This window comes from Pinus tabuliformis, chromosome 6 (assembly GCF_031772625.1).
Source record: "Pinus tabuliformis cultivar Carrire ecotype Pingquan chromosome 6, CPIR1, whole genome shotgun sequence".
NCBI classification, from domain to species: domain Eukaryota; kingdom Viridiplantae; phylum Streptophyta; class Pinopsida; order Pinales; family Pinaceae; genus Pinus; species Pinus tabuliformis.
The window spans coordinates 1,208,162,875-1,208,186,336 of record NC_142292.1 but is presented as its reverse complement, the minus strand read 5'-3'; the positions used below and the strand labels follow the sequence as shown (position 1 = coordinate 1,208,186,336).

General features: G+C 38.2%; 1 protein-coding gene across 1 annotated transcript in view; it reads right to left on the bottom strand.

Moving 5' to 3' along the window:
• Positions 1–555: 555 nt before the first annotated feature.
• The window catches only part of LOC149263056 (uncharacterized), a 200,387-nt gene continuing 177,480 nt past the window's right edge, over positions 556–23,462 (bottom strand). The window contains exons 9-10 of the mRNA XM_089425695.1: positions 1,120–1,193; positions 556–1,010 (exon numbers count right to left, since the gene is read on the bottom strand). Coding sequence (XP_089281821.1) covers positions 883–1,010; positions 1,120–1,193 — 202 coding nt within the window. The 3' untranslated portion in view covers positions 556–882. The remainder of the gene's footprint in view (positions 1,011–1,119; positions 1,194–23,462) is intronic.

The window sequence follows — 23,462 nt, the reverse complement described above, 5'->3', positions numbered from 1 at the left end:
ATGTCAAGAACGTCGTTCACATTATAGATGGACAAAGAAAGAGATTCCAAGTTTTATTTGTACTCAAGTGAAAATTCACAATTCAACTTAACTAGAGTAGGTTACTACAACCATACATCATCATCAGATAAAACACTCTCGAAGGTGGTGCATTAGAGTACACTATAATTTTTCTCCTCGCAGTTTGTGATGTACTCTAAGGAAACAAAATGAAAATTTTAGTTTGATTTAATTTATTTTAGAATTATCTTATCAGACCACAGTACAAAGTATTCAGTAAATCTAATAAGATTTGATCCAAGTTTCCTTGATTTAATTGTAAGTGAAAAGGGAACCTTCATGAGATTACACGAAAAAAAACTGACAAATTGAAAATTTGAGAAAATAGAGTTATTTTGCAAGCAACTCAACATGAAGTGTACACTATGACTAACAGCATAAACCTTTTGCAAAAGCAAGAAAACAAACATTCTAGTGTTTCGTTGAGAATTTACATGAAATAGCCTAAACTTTAAAGACAAGCAGCTAATAATCATTCACAAAGCGAACAATGGCTGCAAAAACTAGTCTTAATTAATCCAGATACTTATGCATCCAAGCCGAATATCACAAAGGATTTAAAATTTTAATGAAGATTGGTGGGTCTACATGCACAACCAGATGCCAAATACTTGATAGGGTTACATCATCGGATTATATTTGACTTTATTAAAGTTTCTTGCCACATGAATTCTTGGATCTTTAGGATGATGAAAATTGTCCAACCAATGACAGGACTACAACAATCATCCATCAACTGAAAGCATGACAATAAAAAGCTGTACATGTGAGAGGTACGTCTCCTCTCTTAAAAACTATAACAAGCATATAATGTCCAGGAGTTCATGCTGTGGAGTATTCTTCCTTGACACTTTTCAGACTCTTGACAAATTCACCTAACTCGACAATGGTGATGTCATCCCCATCTTGTGTAGCAACCAAAACAGAGCTTGCAACCCCTGTAACAAGACCTGTAATGCAGTGTAAAAGCATTATGTGAATTGACTAGAGGCAGTTACCAATAACAGTGAGCACTCGATAGAAACTTGAATTTTGAATTTCCACCTAAACTATGCTTACCATTTTCAACAACTCCGGGTATCAACTTGATTTTCTTTTCTAGAGCAGCAGGATCTTTAATGCCTTCCGGAAACCTGCATGTCAACAACGGACATAGGGTCAAAACTTTTAATATATTGGAGATATTGATTGTTATCAAGCAAGCAAGAAAATTCTCAAAAATATATGAAATATATACTTGGCTTAGTAGTTAAAGAAAATTTGAGAAAATAAAGTTATTAAGAAAGACAGTATATGAGAGCCATTTTCATATATATTTGGATTAGTAGTTAACGAAAATTTGAGAAAATACAGTGTATATGAGCCAATAGAAATGCTCTAAATTCCAAACAAGCTGCATGTTAAATGTTTTGGAGGGAAAAAAAAACACACACACACACACACATTTTCAGTGTATCTCAATGCAAGTTTTACTGAAGTATCAAAAAGTGAGAACTCACTGGATGCGTGATTCATGCATCCAGTGAGTTCTCACGTTTGACACTTTTAGTGGACCTACAGTAAGGTAAACCAAAAATACGTGAAAATACATGTCCGTTTTTCCCTGAAAACATGCTAATTTAGCCAATAAAATACATTTCTCTTAGTAAAACACCTTTTTTCTCAAATTTCCTCCTACCCCCAACTGAATTTAAATTTAGTCTGATCTTCAAATTTGACATTTAAGTCGAAGCCTTATTGCAAATTTGACATTTAAGTTGAAGCCTTATTGCATTGTGCATGTGAAAATCATATGTATGCACGTATCACTCTCTTTTTGTTTTGAATAATGTGTCTTGCATTAAGCTATTGACAGAAAATTATTTACAGAACACAAACTATCCTTTTCCTCAGCACCATGAGAGGAGAAATCAAAGCAGACGCATCTAATTTTAGCATCTTTGATCAGAAGGCCACCTTAGCACAGTGTTTGGTCCTTTTACTTCAACTACAAACGACAGGCTTCTCCTGGCTCATTATGCATCAGGGTTTGCCAACTAAAGCCAGCCTGGCTTAATAGTGGGCTCAGGGATGGGTTGCGTTTGGTGCCTGGACGTCCCAAGATGGTGAGGCATATTTTTGGGGATTGCAAGTTCACCTGGAACTGTTGGAAGTGGTGTCCAAGATCAGCACTCAACCTTGTTTCAGGGGCAACTCCACTGGTGAGTAGTGCTGTTTGGAGATTCACATTATAAAGTGCATGTATCGCTCTTAATTACCAAAGCAGAACTGCAGAAGGTAGCAAGGAATAGAATGAATAGGCAAACAAAAATAACACCTAAAACACCGATAGGGACAATTATTTATAGAAAGTGCTTAACTGGCGTTGCTAGTGATGAGCAAAGGTGACCAGTAACTAACATATCACTGAGGATCCAGAAAATAATATTTGGGCTGCAAAGCTACGAGAGGGTTTAATTCCCTTGGAATTGAGACAAAGACAGATAGCCTATCCCTATTGTTTGTCAGGTCTATCTGCGAGTGTGTGCAGTTCAAGCAGCTCCAGACAACTTTCAACCTCCAGTGTCCCCCGCAAGAAGAAATCCTCCACAAGTATAATGTGAGATAAACTAAAGACAGCTTAACAAAAGCAACAACCAGGCCTAAATTGAGAAACTTCAAACAAATTCTCTTAATGGCAGGAAATAGAAGGCAATGGTCAGGCTTGGGTTGAAAAAGTCAAGGAATAGAGTGGGCAGATCATATGAAGATTAGGCAGTACAAAAGGGCATGCCAATAAGAAGAAGAAAAATCAAACTAACAATGGTGTGCAAAGAGATTGAGATAAAATCATAAGACCTTTACTAGGGGATTTCTGAAAAGCTACAATTAGTCTTGCAGCATCTTTGACATAGTAAATGACAGCTTAAATTCATAGAAAATAAAAGAAATATTAATGAAAAAAATAGGCCCACATAAATATCGTAATGTGAAGTGGGTCTACCTATAGCGGGATCACAAAGCGCACGCTCACATTAGGCTGCCCTACAGTATATCACTGGGAAGAACTCAACAAAGACTACTTAACAAATATGAATAAGGATCAAGTAGGTGACATTTGCAGATATATAACATGACTACTCTCAATTATTGCACACTTTTTATTTCTAAAGAAATCTTGAAATAGCTATGATTTTCTAGCCTGTAATTTACGTCCATGCTACTGGATATTAAATAAAAAGTACATATGATTCGTGATTTTAGGGTCCTGCCAAAACATATCTTCATTTCTGTATACTACAATTTACACAATTTGATCATGATTTCTCTTAAAAAAGATACAAAATCCTACTTCTTACTATGGTGCTTCATCTCTATACTTCTGAAATAGAACAATTATGCATGATATTCTTTATAATTCTCTATAAAAGGAAAGCATTGCTTCCATAAACGCATCTTTGTGAGCCTTCGTTTTGACCTTAAAATTGGTAATTATGAACTTGTACTAGCATTCTCTCTATTGATAATGAAGCCTATTATTTCTTCCCCTGCACCAGAGTTAAATACATTGAATTGGTTACAATCTTTGATCATCAGCAACGTTTACTAGCTATTTGGATAGCGCCTACCATGGTAACACAATTCCCCTGGTGGATTTGCAAGTTGGATGTAAAGTATGGCATATGTAAAAAGCAGCAACAAGAGCTGCACTTCGCAGATAAAAAGGATCTTGTGGATAAGCCTTTTTACAAGGTAGAGGAGACTCTGTTGTAGATCTAACCCAGAAGTACTATAGATCTGCTAAAAATATAAGACAATGCAAATAAACCCAGAAATAATATGAAATGATTCTCTTTATTGGTCAAAACCCTTATGGTAGGGCAACACCATACATTCACTCCTTAAGGAAGAAGAACACTCCACAAGCCATATGCCTGTTCATACAATAATCCTTCACTATATTCCTTGACATGGAGTCTCTAGCCTCTATATAGGCCTCATACATACAATACCATGGGTCATTACCATGGTTCCCTCATACCATCAACTAATACCATGGGCCCATTACATTATTACTAACTACTTGTGGTCCCTTACATGATATGGGTTAACCACCTTATTTATTACTATGGCCCATCCCATTATTACATTATTACCTTGGGTACCTCCCTTGGTACCCCATATTATCCCCCCTAGGTATATAACATTCCACCCCCCTAAGCATGTTTCGTCCCCGAAACATGGGAAGAACACAAATAATAAGATCTACTCAAAAGAGTAGTCCACTCGTACCATGCACGTGCATCTAGCCATCCAAGAGAAAGGTGAACCCTCGATCTCGCTGGTGCCTCGCTCGCTTGAGATGGAAGTTGACCGTGGCAGCTCCTCTGTGTTGATGTGTGGTAGGTGGATCTAGGCTCCTTGCTATCCATCATACGGGGGTTGTTGTCCTTGTGGCTAGTTGGTTGCCATCTTGATAGTTGTCTTGCGGGGTGATGTGGGTGATGATATGTTGAAGTTTTAACCCACGATGGCTTTTTCTTTAATTCACCCTGTTGTGGTGCCTGTTGTGGTGTCTTCTTTTCCAATATGACTTCAACCACTGAGCTCTCATCTGATGTACCTGTAACCTTTTCTGCTTCAGCCTCTTTTTGTGTTTGGTTGTCGATCATCAAAGGCTCATCATCTGATATGTCAGTCCCTGGAACATCTTCTTCGTCAACCTCCGTGGACTCTACCTGTTTATTAATGGAAATATCGTGTAATGTAATTTTCTTCTTTTTATACCAGAGCTTCAGGAATTTCTTCTGCACATTAATATTTATAGTACCCACTGATTCCATCCACGGGTATCCCAAAACAACATCCATATTATCTGTCTCTGAAGCATAAAAATCACCATGCAACACATACTTATCCATAAAAACCTTCAAATCCTTATATACTTGAACATCCTCATTATCAATCTGTGCAGTTTCAATGTGTTTTGCTGGAACTTGCAATCTTTTTGCCAAATTAACACTTATAAGATTTTGCTTGCAACTAGGATTTATAGACACAACGATTTTCTCCTTCTGAATCAATCCATGAACCTGCAATAAAGATATACCAGTATGAAATAGCCCCACATGTTTCTCCTTATCTTGTTTTCTGGCATGAGACCATCTGTCTAAAAGTAATTTTTCAAATTCTTCATCGGGCAGGTTGTAACACTTCGTTTTGTTAAGTAATCTCCACCATGTGGCTGCCTCCTCTCTAAATTGCTCCACTACCCACCATTTCCAAATGCTTTTCCATAATGATTTCTGTTTTTTTATGTATTCTTCAATAGTAGGACCATTATCTTTCCCTGTAAAAAATTCCTTGCTAGAAGCCATGAAGGTTTGGAAAAAATTTCACTTACTTGGCGAAAATTTGAAATTGTCACAGTTTCGTCAATATTGCTCAGAATCCCTATTATGACCTGTTTTCATAAATGAAACAATCATTCTGCATCTACCCATGTGATAGAAATCTTGATCCCGGCACTAAAATTTCATATCTGCGCTGCAACTCTTCCGCCGTCACCAAAATTTCTGCAAAAATAGCTGATTTTAAATCAGCGATATCTCCCTCATCCGGACTCCGATTCGACCGATTTTTTTTTTGAAATCGGGTATTTTTTCACATAGAATCCAGATCTACAATTATATTTTTCAGATCTTGTACCAAGACATCTAGATCTGCGCCGCAAAATCGCTGCCCTGAAAATTGTCTGCAACCCCACTGATTTTTAGATCAGCGATATCTCCTTCATCCGGACTCCGATTCAACCGATTTTTTTTTTGAAATCGGCTATTTTTTCACAAATAATCCAGATCTGCAATTAGATTTAACAGATATTGCACTAAAACGTACAGATCTGATCTGCAAACTCGCCGCCCTCGAAATCCTGCAAAAGATGAAAAAAAAAAATTTCCACTTTTGTGCCCAAGAAAGTGCTCCGATACCACTTTTTGTAGATCTAACCCAGAAATACTATGGATCTGCTAAAAATATAAGACAATGCAAATAAACCCAGAAATAATATGAAATGATTCTCTTTATTGATCAAAACCCTTATGGTAGGGCAACACCATACATTCACTCCTTAAGGAAGGAGAACACTCCACAAGCCATATGCCTGTTCATACAATAATCCTTCACTATATTCCTTGACATGGAGTCTCTAGCCTCTATATAGGCCTCATACATACAATACCATGGGTCATTACCATGGTTCCCTCATACCATCAACTAATACCATGGGCCCATTACATTATTACTAGCTACTTGTGGTCCCTTACATGATATGGGTTAACCACCTTATTTATTACTATGGCCCATCCCATTATTACATTATTACCTTGGGTACCTCCCTTGGTACCCCATATTATCCCCCCTAGGTATATAACAGACTCCAAAACTATGAATCTTCAAGTTTTATATGTTGAAAATTAACAGCTATGAGATGAATTTCCTTGAATAGAATTTCATTTCTGACATTTCTAAAGTGACTTTCGAAAAATAGAAAGTCATGTCTATCTTTGCAACCATGACTTTCAAAAAATAGTAAATCACCTTCCATCAATTCATAATCATATATACATGATGGAAAATCACTTAACTTGTCCTTAAGCAATCTCATTTGTTTAATTTTTAACTTAATCATCAATATTATGATTATTATCACTAGTATCCTCTTTATGATATTATTATATCATTATTAAAAAGAAATTCAAGTCTCTTAATCATGAGACTCATTCATGTCATATGTAACTCCCCTCAATTAATGCATATGTTACTCTCTCTCTCTCTCTCTTTAATGCTCTTACGCACCTCTTACACTCTCTTACACACTTTAATGACTTGTCATAAAAAGATTCATCTTACACCTTTTTAATGCATAAGTTACACTCCTCTCCTTTATGTCATAAGTTACACACATGTTTTGGCATATGTAACTCCTCTTCAAGGCATAGGAGTTACTCGCTCATGAATTCGACCTCCTTGCTCTTCCTATATATTTGTGCCTCTCATCCTCACTTGACACCTAAGTTACCATGATTCGGATACAGATTCGGATTCGCTAGATTTTTGAAAATCTAGGATCCTAATACGGCAAGGATACGTCAAGTAGAAAAAAAATAATGATAAGTTTTAAATTTTAAAAAACACTTTTAGAGTTCAAAAATCAAATCCGTTTATAAATCACAACATTTAAAATTGAAACCATTAGATATATTATAAATATGAAGACTGAAACACTGAAATGATGCATCCTCCCTCATACAAAAAGGATAATATCATAAATGATAATAGTAAGTACAAAAATGAGCGTCTCATCCATGATCACTCTACTAATATCATAATGTGCAATAGGTTTAACTACAAATCCTCAAATGGATCTACATTATCTTCTGCATATTGCAACTCTACATCATGAATAGATGAATAGGGTCCTGGAATGTAGGATGTTGCATCAGTAGGCTGGACTAGCGGTGAAACAATATCCTCAAGTAGGTTGAGGTGAGTCATGGCATTCGGTGTCAAGTTCAAGTCAGAGATCTCAGGCTCCACATCCCACATCCTTCTCGGACCTTTTTTATACTCTGGTTCAACATGTGATAGAAGATGGAGGTTGGAATGAACATACAAGTTTGTCGCTCCCAGCCTATTTCACTTCACTGAATGGATGAAGCCATATGTACTCCAATTCCTCTCAACTAATGAGGAACTAGCAACCTTTGATAACAACCTGGTAGCTAGAGTCGAGAGATGAATATTATCCCCACCAAGTAATAGGATCAAAATGTCCTCCATCATCCATAGCTACTAGATTTGAAAAGCTACCAGTAGATTGTACAAATGCTCCAAATTTTTGGCATACTTCCCTTGCAATTCCCACATCTCTATAATTTTTCCTCAAAGTTGTATTGTATCATTGTACTACTTCAGAATCCTTGTTTACCATTGTTCTACCAGGGAAAGACAAAATTTTGGAATGATAATATTTAAGGTGTAATGCATAGGCCAAAAGATGTAGTGGTGTGGTCATTTTGTTCCACCTTTCTGTAAGTATGTCCTTCACTTCATAATAGAATGTTTCAAAAGGGTCATTTTCACTTGCCATGATAATTTCCCTTATCCTCTCCAGCAGACTATCATTTTTTTCATAAACTTCCCCCAAGCAAGGTGTATCTGTCAAATGCCCTGATCAAAGTCAAGATTGGTTTAGTAAACCACAGAAGGTATTGGACCTTGTCCCACCATGCATCATCAAGAATGATGGACTTGATTTTTTGCCCTCTATCAGAAGTGGAAGTCCTCCATGATTCCCAAAGAGGGTCAGTGACCATTGCTTGTAATGCTTGTCTCACCTCCCCAAGCCTCTTTATGACAAAAGTGTGGGAGTCAAAACAAGTTTTAGCGACCTACAAAACAAGTTTCAACGACCTACAAGTTTCAAAAAGTCAAATCTCAAATGAGAAATCATATATAAATTTGTAATCAAAATTAAGAATTTCCAATACAAATAGTATTGATTAACAAAAGAATACCTTCAGTAGCTCCAACTTTTCAAAACCTCGATATACGGCTTGAGACGTTGAATGATTGGTTATGAACTTTTGGATTTCTTTTGTTGCTACATATATTTCATTAATCCATTCAATCTCACCAATCTTGGCAAGAATAAAGTTCAATGAATGTACTGCACATGGAGTCCAAAAGATGTGATCATATCGACCCTCCACAATCAAACCTGCAGCTTTACAAACTTGTGTGTTGTTCGTAATGACTTTGACAACATTATGTGGCCCCACACTTTCTATTGCATCAATAAGAATTATGGATATAAAAAATACATCTTTCTCTATTCCACTGCAATCAACAGCCATCAAAAACATTGCCCCTTGGGTGCATATTGCAACAACATTGTTTTTGCCCGTGTATCCTGGATTGCCTATAGTTGTCTATCCACATATTGTCTCTCTAATGCCAACAAAGTAGTGCAGACCTTTTCATATCCAGGGATTTTGTACCCTTTTGGCGCTTCATTAATTGCCTTAATCATTTGTTGCCAATAAAAAGAACACACCAAATAGAATGTTAACCCATTTGCATAGATGCAACAAGTTATATGTTCATCGGCTATGTCTCTACCTTGATTATTGAAAACTACTTCAAGAGGACCTAGAGTGGGCATTTTATTAGTTGTGGCAACATGCCTAGATGGTAATGGAGGCCTAGTTGTAGAGGTTTGCACAGGGTGTTTTCCCTTAGCAAGCTTCCTATCAGCATGCAAAGATGCATAGAATTTCATTTTTCCAAGACTCAAATCTTGCTCAGGTTTGCCATTTGCATCTTTTGGCCCGGTGCATACTTGCACCTCTGTGTTAGTTTAACCAGTGAGATGGGTCTTCACTCTAGTAATGAGCCATTTTTTATATCTTGGCATTCATTGCACTTCCATTTATATGAACCACCTCCAGGATTTTTTCCAATAGTCTCCACATATTGCCATAGAGGAGATTTTGGGTCTGTTTTGATGATTTCCTCTTCACTTTGTTGTGATGGTTCCATTTCGTTAATTTTAGACAACAATGGTATGTTCTATGCTTTAGAGCAATTTTAATTCAATTTCTTTATTAGCCCAATATCAAAATTCAGATTAGCAATCACATGAACATGATAGTAAAACGCAGATAGAACATAAACATAAACAGTAGGAAGACAAGCCAAGACAAAAGGACACAAGATGTGGCACCAACCAAGGACAAACCCCAATGTGGGGAAACCCTTGATCAATTCTTCTTATATTCTTCAATAGTTCAACAAAGATAGATAGTACAATTTACAAATCTGATATTTTGTAATAGCAGTAAGAAAACCCTAACCAGAAAAGTCAACATTGGTCAACAGGGCAAATTCCTTCCTCACTTTAGCTCAGTCAAACCCAGTCAACTTCAGCCTCCAACAGCAAGTCTAATCAACCCAAAATAGTCCGAAAAAGTCCAGTCAAAATTGGTCAATGAAAGTCAACCCGGCCAGCCCTAGTATAGTCAACGCTAGTCAAAGGAGAGGTCAGATTGCCTCGGTTTTTGTGCCCAGATCTGCGGCCTACTAGGACAGAGATACCTCACCCAAACCAAAGTCAAAACAGGTCAACGCATCAAGTCAACGCAGTCAAACAGCCTCCCTGCAACTCAGTCAACGCTGGTCAACGCAGTCAACATAAATTTGTCCTCCTTTCCTTCGCACGTGTGAGAGAGAAGATTGCCCAAAAATGTGTACCCAATCACAAGAGGGGAGAGAGAGATGTGAGATGAGATGATGGTAAAATGACATGAGATCTCCTTTTTATATGCAACGTTGAGGATGAAGTGGGGGTTTGAGTCCCTATTTTGCTTGCTGCCTGACTTTGACAATTTGTCCATAATATAAATAAATTCATATCTTCATTTGTACATGTCGAAATCAGATGATCTTTAGATCAATCCTACACCTCTTGAAGAGAGAAATCCAAAAAAAATATCAGATGTCATAAATAAGATGACCCATGTGGAGTTTGGCCCTAGTTGCCAATTTTAACACTCCCTCTCAACTAGGGAGAACTCCATCTGCTAATCCATCTGCCAATCTGTACTATCTCTACCATCAATGCACTACTCTGCTCTGCGGAACTATGAAGAAGAAGTGATCAAGAATGTATCATACCATTCTCTACTAACCCGAAGTCAGTCCCAAATAAAAGAGTGTCTCATACCACTCTTACTGACCTGAAATCAGTTCCAATTGATCCCAAATCAATGTCAGTCATCCTAGCATAGGGAGTACAATAGTACACGATGCATCCATCGGTAGTACTATGGTCCCTATCCTCATTTCCCTACTCATTGGCTAGATGAGAAGTACTTCCCATGAGTCCCAGACTACATGGGTAGGATGTCTCAACAGGAGAAGGATGAACCACTCATCCTACCCACATGTCGCCAGGGGTATCACAGGGCAAGGCTAAACCACTCACCCTGTACACAGCAAACCACTAGGGGAAGGTTGAACCACTCACCCTATGGTTGCTTATCGCTCCAAGGAGTACCCCAAGCCCCCCGGAGCTCCCAGAGCTCAATGTCCATATCATACGGGACCCTCATAAGAGGGTCTCTCCACGACTCCAAGTTGTTCTCGAAAGGCCAAGAATTTGACCTTCTCCAAGGGCTTCGTCAGAATATCGGCGACCTGCTCATCAATGCCAACGTGATGGAGCCTTATTGCTCCTCGTTGTACCATATCCCACATAAAGTGGTACCTGATATCTATATGCTTGGAGCAATCATGAAACACGGGATTCTCTAATAATCAAATCCCACTTTGGTTGTTGCAGAGGATCACAGTGGTGTCCAGCACATGTCCAAACAGCTCACTGAAGAGCTTCCTCAACCAGACAGCTTCACAGGAGGCCATACTAGCAACTATGTATTCGGCCTTGGCGGTGTTCAAGGCAACCGATTCCTGCTTCCTGCTTATCCAGGATATCGAAGAAAAACCCAAAGAAAAATAGCATCCAGAAGTGCTCTTGCAATCCACCACACTACCAGCCCAATCAACATCAGAATAACCATGCAGCCTCACATCTCCAGCAGTGTATCTCAATCCATGAGTGATTGTGCCCCGAAGATATCTCAGAAGATTCTTGGCACCAATCCAATGTATATGATGAGGCTCAACCATATATTGGCTCAATGTGTTAACTGCAAAACATATGTCCGGACGGGAGTTCACCAAGAACATCAGTGCTCCTATGAGTTGACGATACTCAGAAGCATTTCCCAGTTCAGGGCCAGTAGCACTACCACATAACTTCTTAAAGTTAAGTTCCATTGGAGTAGTCATAGGCTTGCAATCCACCATCCCAAAACTTTCCAATATCTTCACAACATATTTTCCTTGAGATAAGAAAATTTCACCAAGCTTTTGCTAGACCTCCAACCCTAGGAAGTAGTGCATCGGTCCTAGGTCCTTCATCTCAAATTCAAAAGCCAACTCCCTCTTACATTTGTGAATGAGAGGGTTTGCACCTGTCATAAAGAGATCGCCCACATAAAGTACCAGAATGAAAGGTTTATCATTCTCAACCTTAAAGTAAAGGTTCAGATCAACTTCACTTCTAGTGAATCTCAGCTTCATCAGATAGCTATCAATCCTCTCATACCAAGCCTGGGGTGCTTGCTTCAATCCATAGAGAGCTTTCTTCAACCTACATACATGAGTTCCCGGTCATGAACCTCAAACCCCTCGAGTTGTTCCACATAGACTTCCTCTTTGATTGAACCATGCGAGAAGGGTAGTCTTGACATCCATATGATGTAGGTTCCATCCTTGCGAGGCAGCAAGGGCTATGATCGATCGGATGGTGGTGTATCGGGCAACAGGTGCAAATATCTTATCGTAATCTACACCTTCCTTTTGAGAGAATCCCCAAGCAACAAAGCGAGCCTTGAACTTTTCTGCACTTCCATCAGCTCCATGCTTGATTTTGTAGAGCCACTTAGAGGTGACAACCGATTTGTCCTGGGGTCTAGGGGCCACATCCCATACATCATTCTTCATAATTGACTCGTATTCTTCATTCATAGCATCCTTCCATACTTGTTGCTTCATGGCTTCTTCGAATGATGAAGGCTCATTTTGACTGATAGTGCTCATGACGGTCAAGTATCCTTGATACCTATTCGGCTTCTTGCTTTCACGAAAAGTCCCCCTTGGTGCAATATGTCTCTTGGCATCTTCAAGAATCTCCCTAAGCCATGAGGATCTCCTCTTGGAAGAGTAGGGCTCTTAAGGAGGAGGATCAATAGGATCCATAGGTTCATCAACATCTGGCATCGTTACATCTTCTTGTGCACCCTGTTTTCTAGTGTCAGCTTCTTTGTCCTTCCTTGGGATAGGAAGGTTGTTGATCTTCCCAAGGGCCATATCTTCGTCGAAGGTAACATCATGACTTATCTCAGCTTCCCTTTGACCAGCCACATAATTCTATATACCTTGGAATTTTCACTATAGCCCACAAAGACTCCTTTCTTCCCAGATGCACCCAGTTTACTTCTTTTCTCTTTTAGCACATGAAAATATACGGGGCTTCTAAAAATTCTAAAATGAGAGACATCAGGTTTCTTACCAGTGAACATTTCTTCGGGAGTATTGGAGTCCAATGCATGATGAGGGCATCAGTTTTGAACATACATAGGGTATTTGCAATTTCAACCCATAGGAATTTCGGAAGCCCTTGATCATGAAGCATGGCACGAACAACTTCTACAATAGTACAATTCTTCCTTTCAGCCACACCATTCTGCTCAGGAGTGTATGCTGTTGTAGTCTCCCTCTTAATGCCAGCTTCTCTGCAATAGTCTTGGAATTCATTGGATTCGTACACGGTCCCATTATCAGTCCTCAATATCTTGATTTTCTTCTCAGATTGGTCTTCGATAAAGGCTTTGAAGTGTCGGAACCAGGTGAACACTTATCCTTCTTCTTCAAGAAGTAGATCCAAGTTTTGCGAGAATAATCATCCGTAAAGGTGAAATAATATAAGTATCCTCCCAAAGAGTTTATGGGCATCATACTAGATATGTCGAAGTGGATCAATTGCAATATATCTATGATCTTGCTATTACCTGAGGGAAATTCCCCTTGTAAGTTTTACTTCGACACATCCCAGACATACACCTTCATGCTCTACTTTGAACTCGGGTATACCTGTCACCATTTGTCTCACATCGGGTAGGGCCTTATAATGAAGATGGGCAAACCTCTGGTGCCATAGTTCAGATTATAGAGATTTGTTGCAAGACATGGCTCCCAATGGACTTCCTCCAACTTGATACAAAGTGTCAACCCTGAACCCAATAGTAAAAGCATCTTTAAAATTTCTTTTCCAAACATGTACCTTTCCATCGATGAATGCCACCTTGAATCCTTTGTCCTCCATGGCTGAAATGGACACTAGGTTCTTCTTGAGATCAAGTACATATAAAACTTCTTGCAAATGAATAGTGTTACCTTGATTCAATTGAAGGGTAACATTCCCTACTCCCTTCACGGGATAGGTGGCATCGTCTCCAAGGATGATCTCCAAGTTTGTCTCCTTTTCTATCAAATTAGAAAGAGCTTCCTTGTATTTGGTGAAGTGCCTTGAGGCACCACTATTAATTAGCCAATTCCCCAAAGTGTCTGAAGGAGAGGCAGTGGAGAGGGTCGATATAAGGTAGTACTCCTTTTGCTTATTGTTAACAACATTTGATTCTTCATACCTAGAGTTCCTTGCTTTCTTGGAGGGTTGACCATTTCCTTGATATCTTGCATTCCTTTTTCCTTTGTCATTGGACCTGCCATTCCTTTGTTTGTTGTTGTTGAAGTTGCCCCTGGAATGATTGTGATCATCATCATGTGATGTGTCCCTTCTATTTAGACACTCCCTTGCATAGTGGTCAAACTTATTGCAAACAAAGCATTTTCCCTTCATTCCTCCCTTAGATCCAAGCTTTCCATGGAAATGACCTTTAGAACCTGCATTATTTCTCCTTTTGGCATGAGTGGAGAATGCAGTGGGGTTGCTTCTATCAAAAGGCATTTCTTGCTCCACCATTCTTATTTCTTCTTGAATGCATCTCAACATCAATTCTTCAATCTCTGGAATTCGATCATTGTTAGAGTATAGTGGTTCTAAATACATAACAATCGGGTGGGAGTCCTCCAAGGGTAACGATAGTAAGTTCCCTATCAGGAATGACTTCTCCAATTGAAAGTAGATTATTCTTGATCTCAGTGATCCTTAAGAAGTAGGATTGAATATCCTCGTCCTTGCCCTTCTTAATACCCTTCAACTTATTCTTGAGAAATAGAATTTGATTAGCATTACTAACCTTAAACATGCTAATCAATCTGTCATAGATTTCCTTGGAGGTCTTCAATTCAAAGACGTAGGCCACCTGATGCTTGTCAATGTAATCCCTGATAATCCTCTTTTCTTTGACTTCAACCCTATTGTACCTGATCTTCGTAGCAGCCGGTGCATTTGAAGGAGGCTCAGGGATTTTACCCTGCACATAATCCATCACTTCTTGTTCTTCCAAGGTCAAATCAAGAGACATCTTCCATCCATGATAGTCAGATTTATCATGGAGCTTGTCTTCAGCCGGGAAGTGGGATGAGGAACCCATTGAGCCTTTTGTCCTTGTCCAACTGTCTTTGGTGATTGCTCTTTCACTCTTGCTTGGGCTTTGTCTTCACCTCACCTTTGATACCATGTTAATTTTAGACAACAATGGTATGTTCTATGCTTTAGAGCAATTTTAATTCAATTTCTTTATTAGCCCAATATCAAAATTCAGATTGGCAATCACATCAACATGATAGTAAAATGCAAATAGAACATAAACATAAACAGTAGACGACAAGTCAAGACAAGAGGACACAAGATGTGGCACCAGCCAAGGACAAACCCCAATATGGGGAAACCCTTGATCAATTCTTCTTATATTCTTCAATAGTTCAGCAGAGAGAGATAGTACAATTTACAAATCTGATATTTTGTAACAACAGTAAAAAATCCCTACCCAGAAAAGTCAACACTGGCCAACAAGGCAGATTCCTTCCTCAATTCAACTTGGTCAAACCCAGTCAACTTCGACCTCCAACAGCAAGTCTAATCAACCCAAAACAGTCCGAAAAAGTCTAGTCAAAATAGGTCAACGAAAGTCAACCTTGCGGCCAGCGCTAGTACAGTCAACACTGGTAAAAGAAGAGGTCAAATTGCCTCGATTTTTGTGACCAGATCTGTGGCCTACTAGGACAGAGATACCTCACCCAAACCGAAGTCAAAACAAGTCAACACAGTCAAACAACGTCCCTACAGCTTGGTCAACGTTGGTCAATGCAGTCAACAAAAATCTGTCCTCCTTTCCTTCGCACATTTGAGAGAGAAGATTGCCCAGAAATGCATACCCAATCACAAGAGGAGAGAGAGAGAGATGTGAGATGAGATGATGGTAAAATGACTTGATGTCTCCTTTTTATATGCAACGTTGAAGATGAATTGGGGGTTTGAGTGCCTGTTTTGCTTGTTGGTCGTTTTGCTTGTTGGCCGTTTTGCTCGCTGACCGACCTTGACAATTTGTCCACAATATAAATAAATTCATATCTTCATTTGTACATGTCGGAATCAGATGATCATTAGATCAATCCTACACCTCTCGGAGAGAGGAATCCAAGAAAAATATGAATTGTCATAAATAAGATGACCCGTGTGGAGTTTGGCTCTAGTTGCCAATTTGAACACATTTCTATAGTTTGTAGGCTATAGTGTGTGATTGCATAATCCAAAATTCAAACTATCAGCCTTCAACACAATAAAAAAATAAAATAACTGTGTCTAGTTGTCTCTAGCTGCATTGTACATAAAATTAAAATTAAAAGTAGGGTACATAAAAATTAATTAGATAGCTATTTTAATTTTTAATAGACACAAAATTAAAATTGCAGTACATAAAAAATTAAAAATTAATTTAATTTGAAGAAGGAAGGGAATCCATTAATTATTTATCATCCAAGGGAACAGTTACCCAACAATAGTGTCGAAACAAGGGTCATTGAAGAAACTGTTTTGAGTTTTAATTTTCGAGATTCCAAACACACAAATTAGGTCACCTAATTTGCCATCACATTAAAAGCCCCAACAAAACACAAAATAAAAATCTAATATAATAGCAATCAAAATTAGTTGTTATGGCATTCAAGTTTCAACATATTGGTTTCACTGTGAGTATAATTTTATGAGTATACTTTTTGGTTTTGATCTTCCGCATGTTTTACTACTTTGTAAACCAAGATGTTCAAGACTCTCGAATTGTGCTTCAGCATATTGCCCAACAACAATGCCAAAACAAGGGTCGTTGACACTGCTACAAGGATCGTTAGCACTTTAAAAAATAAAAAATTAAAAAATTCCAAACTTGTGAATTGTTGCCCAGTGAATCGTCTTCAAAATATTTTAAAAATTATTAGCTACAGGCAGTCGTTGCCTTCTGAATAATCCTATGTTGTGTTGTTGCTCAATGTTATCCTTATGCGATCGAGTCACGACAAGCTCATGAAACAAGGCATTGTTGTCGCTATTCTTCCCTGTTGTCGCTATTCTCTCTCTGTGTGGCCGACAAACTCAGATAAAGACAATGAGGGTTGAGGGACAACACGATCCAAGTAACCCAAAAAAAAAAAAAAAAACGAATGTCTACAAAGTAAAACCGCATTGCATAAAACTTGAAATCCGGAAAATTAACGTGGGATCCATTTCAGATTTGCAGGATCCATTTCCAGTTTTTAGGATCTATTTCCATATTTCAAGATATGTTTCCAACCAACATAGATATGCCACATGTCGGTTCTTGGACAGATCTAGGGGGATCCAAATCAGAGACGTGGATCCATGGATCCTGGACCATGAAGTGTTGGATCTGGTAGCTTAGCTTGACATACTTGTGCTTGTGAAATGAGAATTCGAACTTTCTCGGAGAGTCTAGAGGAAGATTGAGAGAGAGAGAGAGATTCTTTAAGAGAAAGAGTAGACCTTGGAGACTCAAAGTGATTCAGTGTTTGCATCAGCTACTTCTATCAGAGATCTTCTTTAGATTTGGGTGAACTTCTTCATTCTCTCGTTGTACTTTGTATCTCTGTTAAACAATTGATTTCTAATAAAAGAAGGATCTGGTTGAGTTTTCCCCTTTTGGGTTTTGCCCTGATCATTGACCTAACTTCTCTGTGTCTCATTGAGTTCTTCATTGCCTTCCATTGTGCATATGGTTTATATGGTTTATGTTTTATCTACAATTACTTAACTTATTTTGAAGCATAAAGAAGTTCTGGATTTAAGTGATTGTAATAACACAGAACAACATAATTTCAACATGGTATCGGAGCTTTGTTGAAGACAAGCTCAATTTCCAACGCTCTTTCTACTGGAATATCTCTTGTTGTCAACTCCATTTCCAACTGTCTTTCTGCTAGAATATCTCTTGTTGTCCGCTCCATTTGCAGCTCTGTTCTGTTGAAATATACCTTGTTGTCCACTCCATTTGCAGCTCTCTTTTGCTGAAATATAGCATATTGTCTGCTCCATTTGCAACTCTCTTTCTGTTGAAATATAGCTTGTTGCCCGCTCTATTTGCAACTCTCTTTCTATTGAAATATAGCTATGTTGTCAGGAAACTTGGGTTCGGGGACGGGGCCGACATTTTTGGAAACAGGGTGCGTGGGTTCATCGAGTAATATAATAATATTAAATTTTAATAATTATATTTTATAAATTACAAATTTATAAATTTATAATTTATAATTAATAATGTATATGACATTTTAATAATAGCCACAAGCCTAAAAAAAAACCACAGAATTTATATGTTAATGTAATGATTCAATTTTTCAAAATTAAAATATATATACCATGAATTGTTTTACTTTTTCCTGAACAAATTCTGAACCATTTAATTGGATTTTGTTGATCCATGGTGAAATTACATTGCAAGGGCAAGCAACACCATTGTGAGAGGGTAGATAAAGAACTGGCTTGAATGTTGTGTAGATGATTGAGTTGAAATACATTCTCACTGAACGGTTTATATTGTAAAGAATAGCACAGAGCTATATTTAGTGTATGAATGCATTTATGTAATGCCATTCATTAATGCAAAAAATGATGAAGATTTTCTGCGCTTTATTAATCTAATTGCAACTATTTTAGGTTAAAAGAACTTAAACGTATACTTCTCGTATTATAGTATATAGTATAAAAAATTAAAAAATTTAACAAGTCTGGGCTGAGTAGAGGTAAGTTTGTGGCATTGTCATCTCTGTTTAGGGCTTCGGTTGGGCACATGAGTCTGCATAGGAAGGCCGAGGTCTATTCCTTAGTGAACAGTGAGCTGTTTTGTGTAAACAGTGGCATGAATCAAGCCCTACAGCTCAGCGTTTGACAACAACAAGGAGGAGGGACTATGCCGCAGCTGTAGGAGGCAAATTGAGTGTATAAAAGTGGACTGACAGTTGTGGCTCATGTTGCAGACAGTCTGAAACAACAAGAAATTGTGACATTCATTCCGGCAAGCCTTTAAAAGCACTGTATGAGTTGTCACGTTATTGTAATTCTGCTTAATGTAGTTGAGCCCCTGTGGGTGTTCACTGTTCAAATGTGTAATATAATGCACCTATATTTTTCAGACGCGAGTCTTGTGAAACTTTTTCATGGAATAATAAAATTGAAAACGAAAACTTGTAAATACCACTGTCGTTGAAGCTGCTCTGTCCACTGCTGTTGAAGCTGCTCTGTCCACTGCCGTTGAAGCTGCCCACTGCTGCTGAAGCTGCCCACTGCCGCCGGAAATGGTAAACAGGGACGGCTCAAGCCTCAACCAAATGGAAAAAAGTTAAATGAAATCACGTATCAGATATTTGCTTGTGTGCGTTCATAGAGAGTTAAAGTCTTAAAGATTTAGGGTTTTTAAAGTTTTTTACATTTGTTATAAGTTAAAACTTAATAATAAAATAATTTTTAAATAGTATTTTTTTTTAATTTCAATAAAAAAAATTATTTGAAAATTAAATTTTTAATATAGTTTTTTTTATGAAGAACCAAAAGAACCCGAAGAACCCAAAGAACCCAACCCGAAGAACTCGAAGAACCCAAGAACCCGAAGAACCCAAGAACCCATTAAAGGAAAAGAACCCAATTTTTTTTTTTGAAGACCCCGGTTCTTCTGGGAAGAACCCGTACCCGAATCCGGTACTTAGGTGCGGGAACCCGGGACGGGTTCGAGAACCCCACCCCCGGGTGCGGGAACCCGTGCAACATAGAAATATAGTTTGTTGTTCACTCCATTTGCAACTCTCTTTCTGCTAAAATATCTTTTGTTGTCCCTTCCACTTGCTGCTCATTTTTGTTGAAGCCTGAAATTTCTCTTCCCTTTTGCAGTTGAAATATCTCATTTACAGTTTAAATATCTCTTGTTGTCCCTTTCTATTTGCTGCTGAAATTTTGAGTAGATCAAGATGTCTTCTTCCTACTTTAAGAATGAAGAGACATTGGTTGATACTTCAAGCTTCTTTCCTTGGAAGTCCAGATTGGATATTACTCTTGAAGAACATGATGTTCTGGATTATGTTGAAGGAGAGGTAGCAGAACCAGCGAAAACCTCCAATGTTGTTATCAAGGCCAGATACAAGAAAGGAGAAGTCAACACTAAAAAGATTATCCTCGGCTCTCTTGGAGACCACCTCATCACTTATATCTCCAATATGAATAAAGTCAAAGAAATGTACCACAAGTTGATTGGAATGTATCAAGTGAACAACTTAAGTCAAATTCTTGCTCTGGAAAATCAGCTCAAGGAAGTTAAGATGAACAAAAGAGAAACCATTCAAGCATACGTCATGAGGACGTCAAAAATCAAAGATCAGTTGTCAACTTCTGGTGAAATTGTTTCCGATAAAGAATTGGTACTGATTACGCTTTGAGGTCTTCCTTCTTCTTGAGAAACTTTTATTACTACCATCAGTAACAATGACAAGTTTCCTACATTTGATGAGTTGTTGGGAAAGTGCAATCAAGAAGAAGCTAGAATGATTTCCAGAGGGAGAATTCCTAAGCACGGGGAGGAAGAACCTATTGCCTTTGTTGTACAAGAAAAAAGAAGAAAGGAAGAAGAGGAATGCACTATTCGAGAAAGTTTGCTCCCAACAGCATCTCTCAATGGACCAAAGATCAAAAGTCCAATGCTACAATTGTCACAAGCATGGCCACTATGCTCATGACTATTCAGAAAACAAAAGAGCACCAAAATCCAACTTCAACAATCACTCCAACAAATTTGATTACAGAAGAAGAGAAGCTCCTTCTGCTCACAGAGGAAACTATCGTTCCTCAAGGAACCAAAGGTATGATGATAATGCAACTGAGACTCAATCAAAGTACTTTCTTGTTTCTGCTCTTTTTAGTTCATCTCCTGCAAATTCTTGTGATAGCTAGTTGGTTGATTGTGGTGCTTCAAGGCACTTCACTAGTTACACTCTCTAATTTGGTTGAGAGGGAGACAGATTTGAAAATCATTCTTGGAGATAACTATACAATGTACATATCCCATAAAGGGATCTGATTCTGTTTCTTTCCATTTGGATCAAGGTAAAACTTTGACTCTTCAAGAAGCTTTAAATGTACCTGGTTTAAAGAAGAATCTTGTGTCCATATCAGCGTTAGAAGAAAAAGGAATGAAAGTTGCTTTCATAAATGGTAAAGTTCTCGCTTGGCCATCAAGATCCAACATGAGCGATGCCTTCACTCTGGGATCTAGATGTGAAGGTCTATACAAAATCAATGGAAGACCTATTCATCAAACTGAACGTTGGCAGCGAAGGTTCGCTCACCTGCACTACAAAGCATTACCTCATGTGAGAAAGATGGTTTCACGAATGTCGGAAATCAGATCTAATCATGATGTGTTTGCCAAGGATGCGCACGCAGAAAGCAAGTGAAGGGACCATTCCCTTTAAGCACAAAGTACAACCAGTCAGGTTTTGCATCTTGAACATTCTTATTTATGTGGACTAATGCCTAAAAATTCTCTTGGTGGTTACTTGAATTATATTTTCTTTGTGGATGATTTTTCTCACAAAACATGGATTTACTTTCTGAAAAATAAAAATCAAGCTTTTAACATGTTCAAAGATTACAAAGCTCTAGTAGGAAAACAAATTGGAAAGAAGATCAAAATTTCCAGATCTGATAATAGAAGAGAGTTCACTTCCAGTTATTTCATTGACTTTTGCAAAGAAGTTGGAATCAGAAAAGAGACCATTGTACCATATAACCCAGACTCAACAAAATGGTGTGGCCGAGAGAAAGAATAAAACTATCATGGAAGCGGTCAAAGCTATGTTGCATGATGAAAAATTGTCAAAGTTTCCATGGGGAGAAGCTATGAACACAGTTGTCTATATTCAAAATAGATCTCCTCACCGTGCCCTAAACAAAAAGATTCCTGAAGAAGTATTCACTAGCGAGAAGCCTGAAGTTCGGCACCTGAGGATCTTTGGCTGTCCTGTTTGCTTCCATCTCCCAAAAGAGAAAAGGAACAAGTTGGAAGCTTCAGGTAAGAAAGGTAAGTTTGTTGCTTATTGTGAGAATTCTAAAGCTTATAGAATATACATAACTGGTCAAAGAAATATAGAATTTAGCAGGGATGTCGCATTTAATGAAGAAGCAACTCTTGGAAAAGCAAGAGGCACTCCTCTTCTTCCTGCTAATGTTGATAATCAAGATGATGTATCTGAAATACAAGAAGATCCTGAAGCTAAAACTGATCTTCTTAATGAACCCATGGAGCCCATGGATCCTTTGGATCCTTGTAATGTTCCTAAACAGGAATATAAGTGATACACAAAGCATACAAACAGTCCAGCAATCAGAAAAACGAAATAGACACTAAGCACCCATGGAAACACTGGAAATAAAGAACTGCTAAGCCATTGTACTACTTCTTCAGGAGAAAAATACAATAGCAAATAGAATGGTGCACTTGGGTTTATCTCAATGGACAAGCATGACCAAACCCAAGTGAGCAAATGTTGAACTGAAGGCTGCTACAAGGGCTAATAAAGAAATTGAAGTAAAATTGCTCTAAGCACAGAACATACCATTGTTATCCAAAAATTAAAATGGTATCAGAGCTGAGGTGAAGACAAAGCCCAAGCAAGAGTGAGAAGAGAAATCACTAAGAGGAGCAATCATTGATCAAGGACAAGATTCAATGGCCTCCACATCCTACTTCAAGTCTGATGATAAGCTTCATGATAAGTCTGATTATCATGCATGGAAGATGTCTCTTGATTTGACATTAGAAGAGCAAGATGTTATGGATTATGTGCAGGGAAAGATTTCAGAACCTCCTTCAAATGCACCGGCTGCTGCTAAGACAAAGTACAAGAAGGGTGAAGTCAAAGCCAAGAAGATCATCAGGGATTCTATTCATAAGCATTTAGTTGCTTACATCTCTGATTTGAACACATCGGAGGAGATATAAGACAGGTTGGTTGGCAAGTTCAAATCTAGCAATGCAAACCAGATTCTTTTCCTCAAGAACACGCTGAAGGATATAAAGAAAGGAAGAAATGAATATAATCAATCCTACTTCATAAGGATTACTGAGATCAAAACTGATCTTCTTTCGATTGGAGAAGTTATTGCTGATAGGGAGCTTACTCTCATTGCCCTTGGAGGACTCCCTCATGAATGGCACATGTTCAACACTACTATTGTTAACAACGATGGGATTCCAGGTTTTGAAGAATGGTTGACT